Source organism: Malus domestica, chromosome 15 (assembly GCF_042453785.1).
Source record: "Malus domestica chromosome 15, GDT2T_hap1".
NCBI classification, from domain to species: Eukaryota; Viridiplantae; Streptophyta; class Magnoliopsida; order Rosales; family Rosaceae; genus Malus; species Malus domestica.
The window spans coordinates 325,477-343,481 of NC_091675.1; the positions used below are offsets into that span (position 1 = coordinate 325,477).

The 18,005-nt window shown below is 39.9% G+C and overlaps 5 protein-coding genes and 1 long non-coding RNA gene across 6 annotated transcripts in view; 3 read left to right on the forward strand and 3 right to left on the reverse strand.

The window, feature by feature from the left end:
* LOC103413820 (uncharacterized) overlaps positions 1-18,005 on the reverse strand; it is a 50,105-nt gene that overhangs the window by 27,210 nt on the left and 4,890 nt on the right. The window lies entirely within an intron of this gene.
* LOC103413819 (probable alpha-amylase 2) lies at positions 1,825-6,161 on the reverse strand. Its single transcript, XM_070814167.1, has 13 exons — positions 5,824-6,161; positions 5,390-5,473; positions 5,261-5,294; positions 4,921-4,958; positions 4,535-4,661; positions 4,215-4,441; positions 3,976-4,121; positions 3,740-3,852; positions 3,406-3,494; positions 2,854-2,976; positions 2,559-2,594; positions 2,273-2,371; positions 1,825-2,178 (listed from the first exon to the last, which is right to left on the reverse strand). The coding sequence occupies exons 2-13, from the start codon at positions 5,408-5,410 to the stop codon at positions 1,987-1,989; spliced, it is 1,245 nt and encodes a 414-aa protein (XP_070670268.1). The 5' UTR covers positions 5,411-5,473; positions 5,824-6,161; the 3' UTR covers positions 1,825-1,986.
* LOC103413818 (uncharacterized) lies at positions 7,826-11,908 on the forward strand. The gene is made up of 2 exons (XM_070814165.1): positions 7,826-9,346; positions 9,450-11,908. The coding sequence occupies exons 1-2, from the start codon at positions 7,935-7,937 to the stop codon at positions 9,763-9,765; spliced, it is 1,728 nt and encodes a 575-aa protein (XP_070670266.1). The 5' UTR covers positions 7,826-7,934; the 3' UTR covers positions 9,766-11,908.
* LOC103413817 (F-box protein SKIP23-like) lies at positions 10,471-11,908 on the forward strand. The gene has a single exon (XM_008352256.3). It carries the CDS (start codon positions 10,471-10,473, stop codon positions 11,671-11,673), a length of 1,203 nt encoding a protein of 400 aa, XP_008350478.1. The 3' UTR covers positions 11,674-11,908.
* On the forward strand, positions 12,116-12,419 carry LOC139192291 (uncharacterized). Its single transcript, XR_011576338.1, has 2 exons — positions 12,116-12,240; positions 12,360-12,419. It is a non-coding gene; the product is annotated as an uncharacterized lncRNA (long non-coding RNA).
* LOC103413816 (uncharacterized) lies at positions 12,596-13,901 on the reverse strand. The gene is made up of 3 exons (XM_008352255.4): positions 13,554-13,901; positions 13,130-13,397; positions 12,596-12,953 (listed from the first exon to the last, which is right to left on the reverse strand). The coding sequence occupies exons 1-3, from the start codon at positions 13,696-13,698 to the stop codon at positions 12,704-12,706; spliced, it is 663 nt and encodes a 220-aa protein (XP_008350477.1). The 5' UTR covers positions 13,699-13,901; the 3' UTR covers positions 12,596-12,703.

Below are 18,005 nucleotides of genomic sequence, written 5' to 3' on the forward strand. Positions count from 1 at the left end.
CCACTTACTCAAGTCGAGAAGAAGGAGAATGCGTTTCTACTGTCTGATATCTTCCACTCTTCTCCCCCAAGGCCTGTACCTATTGCCATAATACCTACTTAGCAACGTAGGGTTATGATTGAACCACTGACGATGCCAATAAATAACGCAGGGAAGAAACATCATCCCACACACCCCTCTCTTGGCTCGTTCGTGATTGACGGTTAATTACCATATAACTTGGGTGATGGGTGATATTTATCACCACTCACATTTCTTCGACTTGTTTTGGAGAGTCTCTATAACGTCGTTATAAACGAATGGGGGTGGACTACTTTCAACTGGTTGAAGGCAAAAACGGAAAAGGAGAAGAAATGATTAATGCGAGCCTCCTATATACCTAATTAATTTTGAATAAACGCCATGCAAAATTGAATAATTAGTGTTTTCTGGAGTGGAGCGGGATCGCTTTCCGCTGTGGTGGGCCGGTGGCCACAATCCTTTGTTGGCTATATGCCCCTCAACGCCTTACCTGCTTACCACTCACATGCACGTTACATCACGAGCTCAGTCAATATTCCTTCGTTTTATTCAAAGAGTAATCTTTCTTCCGTTGACCTGAATCCCAGGGCAACTGTGACCCGGGGTATTTTCTACCTCTACATATGTAGAAGACAACGTGAAAAAATAAGGAAAATTACCATGTTCTGCAAGGCTGCAAGTGATGAAAAGGGAATCCGTAAACTAGCAAAAAGGAAATCTGCAGTTTCACTTCACTCGCATAAGATATTAAGAAAAATTAATGAAAAAAGTTTGAAAACTTTTTGTTTTAACGATAATGACAAAATAAATGGTAAAGTGAATAGTACTAATATTGACTTTTTAGTATAAAAATATAATTTTTCGTTAAAATAAACAATACAGAGAGCTTTTCGTTAAAGTTCATAAGATATTATTATTTGTCTTCATGATTGATGAAAGCACGTTTAATCCCTTCATCTGTTCAAGGAAAAGCATTGGAACGAGAACCGCCACCATCACCATTGCCACGGTTTACAATAAAGTTTTGAAAAGAAGAAAGGTTTTTAATTAATAGATTAAAACTCCTCATGAACCTATATAAGTACTGCCCACAGAGACAAATGATGTTGATTGTTGAAATCTATCCTTTAGTTTAGACATGATGATTTCTCACATCTCTGTAAACCCATTAAATACAAACAAGTCAGTATTTGTAATCCAAAAAAAAAAGTGATAGATTTACATATATCAGTCTTGTACAATAAAAAGCGCAAAACAAGTGCACTCAATGGTTATATGTTACATCACCGTTCAAGGGTCGTTGTTCTAAAAAAAAAACTTTATAGTTGTCTAAATATTTAGAAATTGCTAGACAAAACAAAAATGAAAATAAGTAAAATCAAGTAGGTAACCCAATTAATTTAACCAAACAGAGACTATACTAGTGTACCATCTCAAGTGTCAAGTGACTCATACAAGTAATATTCAATAAGATAAATTCATTAATTTACGTGACAAGTACACATCACTTGTCATGTTATATGATATACCAATATTATTACCATCTGCATCTAGTATTTGGTTATTGTGAATTATAATTGTGATATCGGTGTCTTGCACATTATTATATTTGGTGGAACTCTTTTTACCAAAAGAATTGTGCTCTTTTCACTAAAGAATTGTATGATTGCATTACATATTTGTGTCCATATGGGGGTGGGGTTGGCATCATATATTCTCTCACGGGACCAAGTTAACTTTCTCTTCGTTTTTACTATAAAATTGGATGATTGCTTTTATCGTTTCATGTCCAAGTACATAGGGTGGAGGATGTCAAAGATGAGGAAGTGGATTCTCATCCTATTTGGTGTAAACAAGTATTAGCAACCGTGGGAAGCATTGAGCCGCCAGTCAGTTCCCAGTGCGTAGAATAAATGTTGTTTCGTCTTATAAGTAGAAGCTACATCCATAATTAATCTTTCTAAGTTACTTGTTCCAAACAGCATATCTGTGGCCGCTGGTTGCCAGTGTCCACTCCCTACTGGCCGGGCACCATGAACCATCCCCAATTTTCATGCAGATTTTCTCCCCTATTATAGCAGAGTAGAGGTTCGGCTGGGCCTCCAGGATCGTAATAGATGATCGGCTGTGAATGTCTTGACGCTTCCTGATGTCAATCTGCAGACAAGTGCCAATGCTAACAAATGAGAAACGTTTGTTCAAAAAGCATCAAGTCCAAAAAGGGAACTGCCTATGGCCGTATACTGCATACCAGTTTCACAATCTGATCATGAATGGAGTCACCCCAATCATAGAAATGATCGTAGAAAACTGTTGGTATTCCTGGGTGCATGAGTATGTATGCGTAACCCTGCGGAAAGCATTGACGTGGAAGTTAGCGAACTTGCACTCCAATTTTTAGGTAGGTAATAAGAATTATTCCCATATTAATTAGAATATAGCAGCTGCCAGCAATAACAACAATGACAAGAATATTATGCATCTGGATTTCCCATCTAAATGCAAAGCATTTGAACTTAATAAACAAGTTTTCGTACCTCCATAATATGATTTGAAGGGAAGGGCCAATGAGCCTGCAAGACAAAATGATTATAATGTGAGTGGATTTCCTACTTTCACTATGGAGCCAAAAGGTCACTTTCTGAAATGATAGGTACCACAGTAACATAAATGAGATACTTTTGTATGCAGTGAAAATGTAGTTTTATACAGAGAAAGTATTAATCAGGGTTGTTTAGGCCCAAACTTGACCTGTTCAGCCCAAAAGATTGTAAGTCTAAGTTCTCACTTCTCAATGATATTTACTTCAGCAGAACAGAATAGCAATCGTACCTGTGTTGAGCCTGTATCATGGTTATCAAGGAATGTGACAGCTCTCGACGGCCACCATCCAATTAAACCTGGTGGCTTCCCTTGGGGGTCACGCAGGCGCCACAATTGTCCTTTAACAGCTTCCTGCAATGAATGCATGGATAAATGTCCAAACACCAAACAAGAAAATAGGAAGGGGCGGTGGCAACCGGAAGAAAAAGGAAAGGGAAATGGTATTCGTTGATGAAGAGATATTTTGATGAGTATGGACGTTATTACAATCTAGAAAAAAGGTGGCCAGTACTACGGATACAGCAGACGGAACAGACTTGGAAGGGGTACTAGTATTCATAGAATCATAGGTGAAGAGAGATTTTGATGAAGATTGCTACATGTTTTCTTTTCTGATATATAATAAAAAGGTTCACCAGTACATGTTTTCTTATATATAAAGGGTTCACCAGGACTCATTATTCGTGATTGCAGACGTCCATTCTTAACAAACTGTTATGTATGTGTGTTAAGGGATGGGCTGCAGTTGGATATGCCAGTTTGTTTGCAAATGGAAGATACCTGAAGAATTCCCTTGGTTGTGAAGTCAAACGCAGTTGATAGCTGTCCAGTGCCATTGATCCAATTTACTATCCGCTGTCTGTGGCTATCTGCATAACATTACCAATCATGATAAAGATCAAACAGTCAGCTCAATGCTAAATCCTCAGTAGAAAGAGATTTGATCACTGAACCCATTTAAGACAGCAAATTACAATACAGGTCAAATGGAAGGGCAAAAAGGAATGCTATCAACAGGGATAAGCTACCCTTTATACGGTAGTATGCAGTGTCAAACTTATTAAGTTCTTCAAGCCCAATACCCTGCACATCTCAAAACCATATAATCCAATACCTTGGTTGTAATCCAGGCCATGATCGTTATAGTTGCAAGAGTCCCAATACTCCCCAACAGAAAAAATTGGTTTTGCTCCTTCAATGTATTCTTTCACATATTTTGCTGAATAACTATTGTAACATTGAAAACACGTAATGGCCAATTAAATCAAAGACAAGGAAAAAAGAGTAAGCAGTGAATAAACCCAGTTACAAACGAAACGAAACTCAATTTTATGCATGTATATGTCTTACCCCCTTGCAAAATCAAATCGGAAATCCTGAAAACCAACATTATTACGTAGCCACTGCAGCCATCCTGTAATATCTTTTCGAACAAAAGGTTGGCTATGATCAATATTCGGAACCCCATGGAAATTGTCACCAGTACTTCGATTACCCTGATATATAAAATACAGAGAAAAACAATGAGCTTAACAGACATTGCATCATGAATCATGCAGAGTCATTCAAGCAGTGACAGATTTCATTACCAGTCCACCGGTACAAGATGTGACAGCACGTTCATCCCATGACAATGAAATTCCATCATAGCGGTTGTACATTCCACCATGCCCTCGGGTAGTCCCAACACGATGATTGATAACAATGTCAGCCATTGCTCTAACTTTATGTTGCTTCATTTTTTGAAGTAAAGATTTTATTAAGTTCTCGGATCCATATTTAGAATTGAGGGAATATATGTCCTGCGGAAGGTAACCTACAATAAGAGAAAAAGAAAAAAAACATGATGGTCCAATCATCTATATGCAGAGAGAATAAGAAACCAGCCTAGAAAATTTGTGCATCCAACCTTCTGGTGCAAAGGATTGAGTTGCTGGTGGCAACCATGCTGACGTAAAACCAGATCTTCCTATATCCGGAACTTTTGTTTCTAAATTTCTCCACCAATCATGTTTATGAGACTCCCAATTGAAGGCCTGTAGATATAGTTCAGTCAAACCATATTCTTGATTAAGCTGAGAGCTATAATAGCTTTAATGCAACCAAAACAATTTACCATCATTACAGTATTAAGTAAATAAAAAAAAGTTTGAAACATACAGCTGCGACCGTTTTACTTATCCAACAATACAGAACACCGCGGTTTAATCACTTCAACTATATATTTTATGTATAAAATGGCTCCGACAAGTTGTTGTACATATCTTAGTATTATATGGAAACTGTCAAATTTACCTGAAAAAGGATTTCTCTTCCATTGCGCACTGCTGCACCTGCAAATGAATCCGAAAGCATACTTTAGTGTCAAGAAAAGGAAGATACGTAAAATGTTCTCAATGAACCAAGCATTCTAATGTCAGAAAATACCACATTTATATGAACACAAGATAACTAGAGAGCTTAATCTATGCCTATTCAACATGTGCAGTTATAATTCTTAATGTTCGTGATTGAAATTTCCAAATTCACAAGAGAAAGTACGATCTGCCTTTTCATACGGCCTATTTGAATCCCTTATCCCCTTTAATCACAGAGAATTAATGGAAAGCATCACCGGGCAAAAGCAAAAGCATACCAATATCATTCTGCTGCGCGTTTTCTCGTGAATCCTGCATTTTATCAAAATGGAAAATTAGAGAAAAGAAGTCCTCTACTCTTGTGTATGTGTGTGAATGAGTGAGAGAGATTGAGAAGGCGTGTATACATTGCTGCGTAGGTAACCCATTCGACTCAGGATGTAGTTTCCCAACTCGGCACCGGATTGCAAATAAGGCACCAACAGTTAATCCTACATGGATGAACAACATGAGTGCACCAAAACATTGGCCAGATGACCATAAAGCTATAAAATCACAATTGACTAGCACAAAAAATAGAGGAGAAGACATTAAAATCTTGCTGATGATAAACGTTCATCCGTTTCGTCTCATATTTCGCGAGAACAAAGTCATACAGGTTAAAATTAATAAAACCCAACACGAATGTAAGCACAAGTGTATTTAATTTGCTCAACTACAAGTCTACAACTAGAAGATGATTCCATGAGCTTGAAATGTGAAAAAATGCAGGGCTTCGGACCTTTTACGCATTCTTAAATTCTTAATAACGAATTTCAAGGGGGAGAAAATTGAGACGTACCGAAGGCTCTACGGCTGGCTGCGATTGCGGTTGTGGGTTTGTGGTTGTGCCGTTGGGCAACATAAATAGCACAAACAAAAAGCTGAAAATTCGAGGGAGACCACCGAATTCGAATCACGCCGACGAACGACACAAGTTGAAAAGGTGAAAAGAGAATATTGAAAGCTGTGCTGTAAAAGGAAGAAAAAGGATTCGATTGCGAAACGCGATGGAGGGAAGGGGAGACAAGGATTGGAGGGAATGTTCATACTCCCCGAGGCCGCTCTCATGCCTCATGCTGCAGACTGCAACATGAACCGTAGAAACGATGTACGGATACATTGAAACGTGGCATTTCACTATAGACTTATAGGGGGGAGGGGCGTTTGTTGCGTCGGTCTATCTCGTACTTGACTAGCTTCAAGGATTAAGTTGGACTGGCTTAGACTAGACTAAGCTGGACTAACTTAATGAAGCGTTTGGTGCAGTGTTGGACTAAAAAACTGAATAATAACAAATTCTAATATTATATTATTTAATATATAAATTATTAATATTTTATTATAATCTAGGTAACCGGAGATGACGAGGAGTCTATCGGAATGGTCGTTGAGCATGACGAGGTCGAGAGATGATAGTCTTAGCTAGTTCCATGGTTATTGGGGGGTCTCGCTAAGACCTCTTAGTGAAGGGTTTTGTCCATGCTAGTCCCCTTTAGTCTTATCAATGTTAGTCCCAGCATGGAACAAATACAGTATTGGACTACAGCTAGTCCAGTCCAGTCCAGTTAAACGCCCCCCGGAGATGGCGTAAGACCTATAACTTTAGGCCTTGGGCCTTAGTATTTCCCTTTCCAATCTGGGCCTATCTTCGGCCCAACCGAAACAGAAGGACCCACCAATGCGCGTGGGCCTGCGAGACTGACTTCGAACTTCCCAAGTTCGCTCGCATGATTCGCACAGCAAATTCAAGGGCCACTTTCAGGGGCACCCCAGTAATTAAGCCAAAACAAAATAACGAATTTCAAGGGGGAGAAAATTGAGACGTACCGAAGGCTCTACGGCTGGCTGCGATTGCGGTTGTGGGTTTGTGGTTGTGCCGTTGGGCAACATAAATAGCACAAACAAAAAGCTGAAAATTCGAGGGAGACCACCGAATTCGAATCACGCCGACGAACGACACAAGTTGAAAAGGTGAAAAGAGAATATTGAAAGCTGTGCTGTAAAAGGAAGAAAAAGGATTCGATTGCGAAACGCGATGGAGGGAAGGGGAGACAAGGATTGGAGGGAATGTTCATACTCCCCGAGGCCGCTCTCCTCTCATGCCTCATGCTGCAGCCTGCAACATGAACCGTAGAAACGATGTACGGATACATTGAAACGTGGCATTTCACTATAGACTTATAGGGGGAGGGGCGTTTGTTGCGTCGGTCTATCTCGTACTTGAAGCTAGGATTAAGTTGGACTGGCTTAGACTAGATTAAGCTGGACTAACTTAATGAAGCGTTTGGTGCAGTGTTGGACTAAGAAACTGAATAATAATAAATTCTAATATTATATTATTTAATATATAAATTATTAATATTTTATTATAATCTAGGTAACCGAAGATGACGAGAAGTCTATCGGGAATGGTCGTTGAGCATGACGAGGTCGAGAGATGATAGTCTTAGCTAGTTCCATGGTTATTGGGGGGTCTCGCTAAGACCTGTTAGTGAAGGATTTTGTCCATGCTAGTCCCCTTTAGTCTCATCAATGTTAGTTCCAGCATGGAACAAATACAGTATTGAACTACAGCTAGTCCAGTCTAGTCCAGTTAAACGCCCCCTGGAGATGGCGTAAGACCTATAACTTTAGGCCTTGGGCCTTAGTATTTCCCTTTCCAATCTGGGCCTATCTTCGGCCCAACCGAAACAGAAGGACCCACCAATGCGCGTGGGCCTGCGAGACTGACTTCGAACTTCCCAAGTTCGCTCGCATGATTCGCACAGCAAATTCAAGGGCCACTTTCAGGGGCACCCCAGTAATTAAGCCAAAACAAAATAGCAAGTAAAACATGGTCTCGTTCTAGGGTTTTATCGGGGTACAGAGAAAACTGCAAGTTTGCAAGATGCCTACTTCCTGTTAATTGAAATGGAGTGTCCTCCACCAACGTTAACAAGCCCCACTCACATCACTGACAATCCAGATACGAAACCCACTAGGTCACCGCCGTCGCCGTGGCCACAAGAGCCCGACCCCAAGAAGCTCAAAATGTCCACCACCACCACCAGCGACGACGAAGAAGCTACCGCCGCCGCCACCAACGCCGCTAAAACGCCACGGTACAAGCGCCGAAAGGTTGCAATATTCTTCGCTTATTTAGGCGTCGGATACCAAGGAATGCAAAAGAATCCAGGCGCCAAAACCATCGAGGGGGACCTCGAAGAAGCTCTCTACCTTTCCAACGCCGTCCCCGAGCAGGACCGCAACAGCCCTAAGCGCTACGACTGGGCCCGCTCCGCCCGCACCGATAAGGGGGTCAGCGCCGTCGGCCAGGTTGTCTCGGGCCGCTTCTATGTCGATCCGCCGGGATTCATCGACCGCCTCAATTCAAACCTTTCTCCTCAGATTCGGATTTTCGGCTACAAACGCGTCACGGCGTCGTTTAACGCGAAGAAGTTCTGTGATCGGAGAAGGTATGTGTATCTGATTCCCGTATTTGCTCTTGATCCTTCTGCTCATCGCGATAGAGGGAGCGTGTTGGCTAGTCTTGGGTCTGATCAGGAGTTTGTTAAGTGCTTGGAGTGCTCCGAGAGAGGGCGTAAAGTCGGGGGCTTGATGGGTAAGCGCACGTATGAATTGAGAGGTACGAATTTTGAGGTAAGCATTTCGTCCAACACCAATGAGTCTATGGTTGAATCTGAAATTGGTGAAAAATTTAGGGTTCTTCCCGGAAATGCTGGCTGTGATAATTTGATTTCTGAGACCAGAAATGAAGTTAGCCTTAGCATTAATGAAGAAATTAAGGTTCTTACGGAGAATGCTGGGGTTGATAATTCGAATTCTGAACTCAAAACTGAAATTAGCATTAGTATTAATAACAATGAGGTTACTGAAATTGAGGTTGAGAATAATCGAGTGGTCCCCAATGAGGCAGAGGCTGCTGATTTGAATTCGGAGTCACTAGATGATACGAATGTTAGTTTTGGTGAAGAGAAGGCTAATGAAAAAGAGAATACAGAGGAAGGAAGTGGAAAAGGAAATGGGTTTTGTTATGGTGAGAAGGAGAGGGAAAGGTTCAACAAAATTTTGAATAGTTATGAGGGGACTCATAACTTCCACAACTTCACCACCAGAACTAAAGCTGTAGACCCCGCTGCTCAGCGCTACATTATTTCATTCAATGCGAACACCACGGTTACAGTTGAGGGTATGGAATTCGTTAAGTGTGAGGTTGTGGGGCAGAGCTTCATGCTTCATCAGATTAGGAAGATGATCGGGCTTGCGGTGGCAATCTTCAGGGGATGTGCTCCAGAGTCATTGCTCGAAAGAGCATTGCAAAAGTAAGTATTTGGATGATCATAGTATGTTTGTGTATGCTTTTTGTTTTTTTGATTTTGAGAAAGTATGTATGTTTAACTGAGTTTTTTATGCACAAAAATTCAGGGATGTTAACATCAATGTGCCGACAGCTCCTGAAGTTGGATTGTACTTGGATGAGTGCTTCTTTTCGTCATATAACCAGAAATGGGGAGACAGTCATGAAGAGCTGTCAATGAAAGGCTATGAACAAGAGGCAGAAGACTTCAAGATGAAGCATATATACACTCACATAGCATCCACCGAGCATAAAGAAGGTGTTGTGGGTCTCTGGTTGCACTCCCTCAACCACCGTAACTATCCGGATTTAGGTCCTGCTGAGAACAATGGAAATACCAGCAACGGAATAAGTGCTGATACGGGTAATGTCGTTGCTGAGTAAGTTTTTTTTTTTTTTTTCCCACAGGGAATCCGATTTCTTCAATGTATGCCTTTTATTTCTTCAATGAATACAGCATCTAGCTCTAATGTCTTTTAGGGAAAACAAAAGATGTGGCCCAGTTTCATTCATGGTTTAGGTTACTTGCTGTGTAATTCTTCTTAGAGAGGAATTTATGATTACAGAAGGGTTTTAAGAAAGTTGATTTATCCCACAGGTTCCTTTCTCTCCTAATTTTTTTTTGTCCGTGGTTCATCATATCCATAGCCGATGGACGTGCATATATTTGTAAGTTGAAAATTGGGACATTGACCCTTAAACTATGGCCAATTTGTATCTTTGGCTTCTCAACTTACATTCCATTAACATCAATATTTGAATTTGGCAAAATGAGGGATGTTGGTCTTTCACGGGAGAATTTTCATCAAAATGAAGCACGTGAGCCCTTTTTAGATAAATGGGGAAACTCAGTGTACACAGATGTCCCTTAACTTTGACAGAAGAGTTCACATAGAATTGATTAAGAAGTTACATTATGGGCCTTGGTTTAACGGCCCAGTTTCACTTCCGAATTCCAAATCGAGCGACTTTCCCAATGGTCCAATGTCAACTCGAGTGTCGTGATTCTCGTGAATAATTGTTATAGTTGGAAGGAGAGCCAAATCTCTGGCGGGGGGCGTCGGGGGTCCTCCGTGTCTACCCGCGAAAATGGGGGTGGATTGGACCCAACTACCACCAGAACTCGCCGAATCAATCTCCAAAAAGCTCACAATCTACGCCGACTACCTCCGATTCCGAGTTGTGTGTCACAGCTGGCGAGCCTCCGTCCCCAAAACCCCGCACCACCTCCCTCCCCAGCTCCCCTGGCTGATGCTCCCCCAATCCCAGCCCAACCAATCCCACCGGGCCTTCTTCAACCTCTCCAACAGCAGAGTCCACTTCCTCCACCTTCCAGAAGCTTCTCACCGCAAGCGTCGCTGCGGCTCCTCCCACGGATGGCTCGTCATCCTCGACGAAACACCCTCCGTCCTCCTCGTTAACCCCCTCACGCGCGCCAGGCGCCACCTCCCTCCGCTCTCCACCTTCCCCGACGTTGTTCGATTTGATTACTCTGAAGTTGGCCGAGAATACGCCCTCCGATCCCCGTCTGGTGACGTCTACACGCGCAGCCTGACCCAAATGCGCGATTCGTTTCTGAAAAAGGTCGTCCTTTCATCTAGTCCTCTGGAAGCCAACGGTTTCACTTTCACCGCCGTAGCGATTGTCAATCAAACCGGCGACTTGGCGTTTTGCAGGGAAGGAGACCAGTCTTGGACTTTGATCGACGGCGCACAGTCGTATTCCGAGGATGTCATATCTGTCAACGGCTTGTTTTACGCCGTCGACAAGAAGGGAACCGTGGTGGTGTGCGATGTTAATGGTCCGTCTCCGTCTAGGGTTGGGATTATCCGAACGCCGAGACTAGAGGAGGCCGACATGCGATATTTGGTGAGTTCAGGGGATGATTTGTTATTGGTGAGTCGGTATTTGGAGATTGATTACGGTTTTCTGGTGGACAGTATGAATGTAAATTACAAGACAGCAAAATTTGACCTTTTTAGGATGAATTGGGCGGGGGAGAGGTGGGACAAGGTTGAGAACTTGGGTGATAGGATGGTGTTTATTGGCGAAAACTCATCGTTTTCATTGTCGGCCTCTGATTTTCCAGGAAGTCTTGGAAATTGCGTTTATTTCACAGACGATTATTCGGAATCAAACAACGAGAGCGGAGTTGGGGGATATGATTCGGGCATTTTCAAATTATGGGATGGAACAATTCAAGAGTTGCCCCCTTATCCAGGGAATTCGAATTATGAGGTGCATTGGCCTGCCGGCTCTCTACCTCTTTGGGTAACTCCAAATCCATGCTGATGCAGTGAAGGCAGGTCATCATTTCAATTGAATGGTAATTAATCGCAGTTATCAGGTGTTAATCATAATGTTAAACAACGGTTTGTACATAATATATTTTCTGTTTCATTCATTTGTTTATGATGTGTGTTAAGTGTGTACACCCGCTCTTAGAATTCCATGTAATAATTGACTCTCTGCAGTAATCCGTTATATGTCAATGTTTAATAACTGAGATACCGCCGTTGTGTATCAACTCCCTGGTAACTTTAGTGATGTTTACATGATTTAAACTCTGATGCGTCACCGGATGTGTATCTCCGAGTACAAAAGGGGATATGATCCGGTTACATGGCAGATTCGCTCGTCTCAAAGGGATTGTGATGTACAATTACAGATGAAACATTATGGTGGTGACTAGTTTTCGTTTTGCAGAATAAAGTTCTGGAGCTCTGGTAGGGAACTGGGAATATTGGCAGAGGGATTCTCCGTTTGTGCTGAAATGATTTCATAATTGGAATTGAGCACCAAAGAGCTATGGTGATTTGCACATTACCTATTTACTTCACGTGCTTGGCCGGACGATAGGTTCCATATCTTGTCCTTTAGCTATTACAAGTGGCCTTTTGGGGCCGGTATGTTTGTCCCGGTTTGGTGCTTGTTAGTTAACCAAGACAAAACCTTTTTGTTTATTATGTGACATATAGGGAGGGCAAAAGCGATTTTGATTCTGTTTGACTGGAAAACTTACAACTTTGCTTGGCTCATTGAATCGTTTTCTGGATACGCACCTGCATCAACAAGGGCTTGGTACAATTTTTTAGTAAAAACACTTCTAACAAAAACGCATCGGAGAACAAGGGTTTCTTGCAACCGATTCTAGAGAGCCTAATGCGATTATGCTGCGTATAGCGCAAACATTTTAACTGAGGAACTGAGTACGAAACAGAAATCAAACCGGTTCCTTTCAAACTTGAACTTTTTGTACAATTTGAAGTTACTGTGAACAACCTAAAGCAAACTGGTATCCTCCAATACAGGTGCACCCTAGCTAGGCAATACAACGCATGGAGTACATGGACACAGCAGGCGAATCCAGCAAGGACGATGTCGTAGAAGACGCAAAGGAGGAAGGCCCGTAGACTCTGGGGTGATCACTCTCTAATCCATAGTCCATGATCGGACGGTACTCCAGCTGCTCATCGTAATCGTACACGAAATCCGGAACTTCCACCTCATTCCTCCGCACCTGAACCCACAGAAACTCCAGCCTTGTCACATACTTTAGCTTCTTGTACAACCTGCAGCACCACCAATAAAAACCACAAGCCACGCATCACCATCACCATTCAATGACATGCGCCGTGGCCCGTGGGTCAACGTTTGATAAAATTGTTAATTAATATTTGTCGTATTAATTATCATCTAATTAAACATGCATCGATGTTTTTTAATTAGTGTTACGTACGTAACGTACCCTCCGGTGAAAAGGAGACGACCAAAGGTGGCAAGGAAGAGCTTGGCCTGCAATCCTGGGTGGAGAAAGTAAACGGCTTGGAGGCGATCCTTGACGGCGGTCGGAATTGCCCCGTAGATGGATCGCAGGGTTGAAATTCCGGGAAAGTTGTCGCCGCGATTCACATCTGTGTGAACGTACACCACCGAGAAGAAGGCTTTGTCACCTAACTTTGGGAATATTTTCTCCTCCAAGTACTTGTTCACAGCCTCGTTGCTCACGCTTCGAGCTGGTCATGAACATTTAACATGATCAAAGTAAATTCAGAGTACCCAATTAGTGACGTCCTAATTAAGTAACAAATATTTGTCTGAGTTTGGTAGCGTCGGCTTATAACTAAGGAGGGCGCTAAAATGAAAAGGTATGGATTCTAGGGAATAATTACCTGGAAAGAACTTTCCGACGATGCGAAGAACCTTTCGACCATGTTTGTCCCGGCCTTGAATCTTAAAGACTTGAAGTTTCTCAAGGAGGTGTTGCTGGTCCGATATTGAGATTGTTGGTATGTAAGGAGGAGAAGAATAGTTCATTTTTACAAATTCTGAACTTTCCCGATAGACTCGAGAGAGTGCAGTTGTGGTTATTAATAATACAGTGGAATTTGCGAAAATTAAGCAGAATAATTTCTTGAAACGGAAATCCAAAAGTGTGAAAAAGTAAGAGGAAGGGATAAGGGTTGCTTTTGCTTTTGAGTTTTGAGAGGGAAAAGATGATGAAGTGTTGCCGCAAAGTGCAAAGCATGCAGGGTTTCTGTTTGTCTGGATTATATAGTGAGGAGAAGGAGTTGCAGGATTAGGGTATGGATCATGGGACCCAAACAAAAGAGCGCGATGGAAGATGGACGGTAATGATGAGGGAGGGCATTGAGGACAATGAGGAGGGTATATTCTTAAGAATCTTCCGAATGGATATTGAGCCGATCGAGTCTGGCTAACTCTGAATGCATGGTCTGACTCGGTGCAGATACTTTGCCAAGTTTGCAAAGTGCCAGTGGATGTGGAGTGCCCTCCCATATTTGGTCTCTTGGATCGTAATTCGTATGGATATTGGATTCAATGGATTGTTGATATTTGATCTACTTGTAATCGTCTACGTTCATAGTTGTGCTTATGATAAATACTAAGAGCAAATTACAATTCCATTACTTTGAAAAGAAAAAAAAATTACAATTCCATCACCTTGTATACTTAGAAATGGATCTTACATATGAAATGCTAGATGCTTCCACTTATCCATTTAAATTTGGGAAATTTACGCGTCCAAGATAAATTAACTTTCAATCTTTGCAGTAGGATTAAGGAAACAAATCTCTAAATAAGGGATGTTAACCCAACTAGACCATACCATTCAAATCGATATTAGATAAATAAGTCCATATAAAACAAGTGTGTATGGTTGAGAAATGCAACAGATAAAGCGAGCCATAATGTTTTGGCAATGAAAGAGACCCACTACTACCTGTTGAATCTCGATGGAAACTTTGCAAACCTTTCTTCTTCATAAAACACCAAACAACGCAGGCTAAATATCCAATTAATTAATGCTGCTTTTATTGAATATAATTAAACTAAAACTGTGGTATAATCATTGATCGGCAGGCTATAATCTAACGTATATACCTAGCTAAACGATATATACAACAAGGTGTAGCATGCATCGTTTGAAAGGTCCATGACAACTTCTTGACAATGTGGCTGGATTGTTAATCAAGTTTGGTAGCATTCCTATTCACTTGTAAGTGAAAAGTTTTAGATTCGATTTTTCGTCAAATGCGAGTTTGAACCGCATTGTTAGGCTAAGCCCACCTCCTCCCTTTAGTGTAGATAATATCACTTGTTCAAAAATAAAATTTTATATGTATGTAATGGGTTGCCCTTCCCTAAACAAAAACAAAAGAAAGGGCTGTTGGATGGTTGGACTCGGATCCATTATCCAATTGGGAGGAATGCGGAACAGAAACAGGACTCATCATTCATTTGGTGGGATAAGAGTCCCACTTCCACCATGCTTGTGTCGTATGGAGCTACGCAGCAAATATTAATATATTAATTAATTATGAAGTAAACGATGATAGAGGTCTCTATCAAATGAATATCTGAAATCCATTCTTCTAATCTATATAAGCGTTTGAAGTAGACATATGTGATGTATAGCATCAATCAAAAGAGAGGTTGAAGAATATAGGAAAAACATGAAAGGAATCTATATAAGCGTTTGAAGTAGACATATGTGATGTATAGCATCAATCAAAAGAGAGGTTGAAGAATATAGGAAAAACATGAAAGGATAGGCCCATAGGGCCATTCCGAGAATCGAACTTGAAACCTCTCGCACCCAAAACGAGAATCGTACAACTAGACCAAATGCCCTCATCGCTACTTCATTAACTTTTGAAGTTTAATATTCAAGGTATTATAAGTTGGGGAACAAAACATGCTGTGTTAAGCCTTCGTCTAATGAGTGCAAGAAGTTGGAGTTGCTTCCAAAATGTTATGAGGCCTTTCGAGCACTGGATATTAAGCCCTAGATTACCATCCATTATCAGAGACCACAGATGGAATAATACTAAGCTGGGAAAATTGAACCCAACTATATGTTTTGGGCTATCGATTTCGGCTCAGTTTTAAGCCCATGAAGGGCAGAAGAAGATAACATGATTGCATCCGCCCCCTTGCATAGCTGCGTTAAGGGTGTGGGGAGAGTGGGGGATTTAAATAAAGTTATATAATAAATTGGTATTAAAATTGACATTCATTTGAGTCGAATCTAAGATTTTACATTAATAAGTGAATAAAAATATCATTACGCTGCAGTACTAAATGACAAAAAATTGGATTTACTTCATCCTTATGACTTTTAAAGGCCATAATTTCCTATTGCATCCCATTACAAGGGAATTTTTTACTTCGTTTGTTCGTAACTATAAATCACTATATGATGCGTACATAAAACTAACTCATTAAAATTTCTTAATTTCAAACATAACAATTATGCACACATATAAAATTACGGTCTTTTTTTCAAAAAAACTTTTTAATACCATAATTACAATTGCATCCCATTATTTAACTTAATTGTAAATCATTACTGGTCTGAAACATAGACATCATCACAACCCAGATTCGCTTTTAAGAAATAGAGGACATACAGTTGACCGGGCGGGTCTAGTGATTTTTGAGGTCTGGGAGGACGCCAAAAAAATGTGCCTTCATTTTATATAAGAAAATTATTTATTTTCACACGTAAGACATTGATCAAATTATACTTAAAAAATCATTTCAAATTTAATAATTTAGAAAACCGGAAAAACTATTTCATTTTGTATCGTGAGAAGGAAACAAAAAAACTTCAGGTTTACAAGTACATAAATATGAGTTTTGTTTTCTATCTTTTAAAATGTTTTTGTATAAATCATGAGATGTTTTTTCTTATTTACTAACCTTGTCAATATGGGATTAAAAAAGTAATGATGTTTTTTTTGTCTTTAATTGGTATGTATAAGTAATAAATGAGTATTAAATTAAACATTTTGATGACACGTCATATGATTTGCAAATTTGGTCAAAACATTTGATCAACGCATTACTCTTTGTTGAAGATTAGACTTGAATTGGAACAACTGTTTAAAAATAACAATTCACATACCTACTAGCTACTAATTAAAAATAAATTAACAACCAAACAAAAATTTGTAAAAATTGAAAAGAATAAACATGCACTTAGCATTTTGAACTTAGGACATCTTGTTAATTTTAAACAACAAAAACCATTAATTCTAATTAAACTTCTTGATTATTTAGCCAAATTTTATATATTTATACTCTTATGAAAAGAAATTTGTAACAATTGAAAGGGAAATAAGCACACATGATGTTTTGAACCCAAGAACTCCTCATTAATATCAAACAACAAAATCATCGGTTATAGTTAAATTTTTTTTGTCATTGAACAAAGTTTTATAAATTTATACTTTTATGAAAATATATATAAATATATCACCCTAATAATTTTAGTACTCTTAATTATTTTGGACCCTAAACGGTCGCCCTGACAGCACTAACCCTAGGCCGGGCCTGTACCCAAGGGGTCAACTACTATTCTAAATATAGTAAGCGGAGAACTATTGTTTATTAGAAGCGCCCGAGTGATGGAGTTGTTACATCATTGAAGTCAACATTAGTCAAACAATATTTACCATAGCTCTGGTTAGACTATATGTACTGTAGTGCTGGGGGTTGAGCCTTTTGAATTTTAAAACTACCTCATTAAAATCACACAAACTATATTTTAAACATATCACATTACGATTTGTCTACCAGAATAAAATTACTCTGCAAACATTAGGAGGCAAATGTTACTCCTACAGGATTATTAATGATAATTGATGAGTAGTGGAGAGATAAAATGAGACTGATCAGCGTAATGATGAAAAAGGTTTTCGTGAACAGAAATCTATTAAGATGTTTTTATAAAAAATAGGTATGAAAAAAAATTGAGCTAAAAAAAAGTGTGTTGTAAATATTTTAAAAAAAATTATTTTTATAGTTTTGAATGAAAAAAAAAAACTAAAAACGTGAAGTAGAAAAAATAAATTTATTCTTCTAGTATAAAAAAATATTTTTTTTTTCAAAACACAGAAATACCAAATCAGCCTTTAAACCACCTGCAGTGAGCACATAAATCACCAAACATATACTACCTGGTATTTGCCAATGGATAAATCCGGGCCCCAAACAGCGTATGGACGGGAGTCAAATAGTCAAACTTAATCGACGGTCCAGTTAGCGTGCATGGATAAGCTCCCGGTGGGGTTGAATGCACTGGAAACAATCAGAGA

Excerpts from the sequence above, each read along its gene's own strand:
- LOC103413819 (XM_070814167.1), bottom strand. The coding sequence starts at position 5,410 with ATGGGTTACCTACGCAGCAAT. Across the intron at positions 4,959-5,260 it reads CGCGCAGCAGAATGATATTG|GTGCAGCAGTGCGCAATGGA; the intron begins GTATGCTTTTGC and ends ATTCATTTGCAG. Across the intron at positions 3,853-3,975 it reads CGATTTGATTTTGCAAGGGG|TTATTCAGCAAAATATGTGA; the intron begins GTAAGACATATA and ends ATGTTACAATAG.
- LOC103413817 (XM_008352256.3), top strand. The coding sequence starts at position 10,471 with ATGGGGGTGGATTGGACCCAACTACCACCAGAACTCGCCGAATCAATC.
- LOC103413818 (XM_070814165.1), top strand. The coding sequence starts at position 7,935 with ATGGAGTGTCCTCCACCAACGTTAACAAGCCCCACTCACATCACTGAC. Across the intron at positions 9,347-9,449 it reads CTCGAAAGAGCATTGCAAAA|GGATGTTAACATCAATGTGC; the intron begins GTAAGTATTTGG and ends ACAAAAATTCAG.
- LOC103413816 (XM_008352255.4), bottom strand. The coding sequence starts at position 13,698 with ATGAACTATTCTTCTCCTCCTTACATACCAACAATCTCAATATCGGAC. Across the intron at positions 13,398-13,553 it reads CGTCGGAAAGTTCTTTCCAG|CTCGAAGCGTGAGCAACGAG; the intron begins GTAATTATTCCC and ends GTTCATGACCAG. Across the intron at positions 12,954-13,129 it reads CGTCTCCTTTTCACCGGAGG|GTTGTACAAGAAGCTAAAGT; the intron begins GTACGTTACGTA and ends GTGGTGCTGCAG.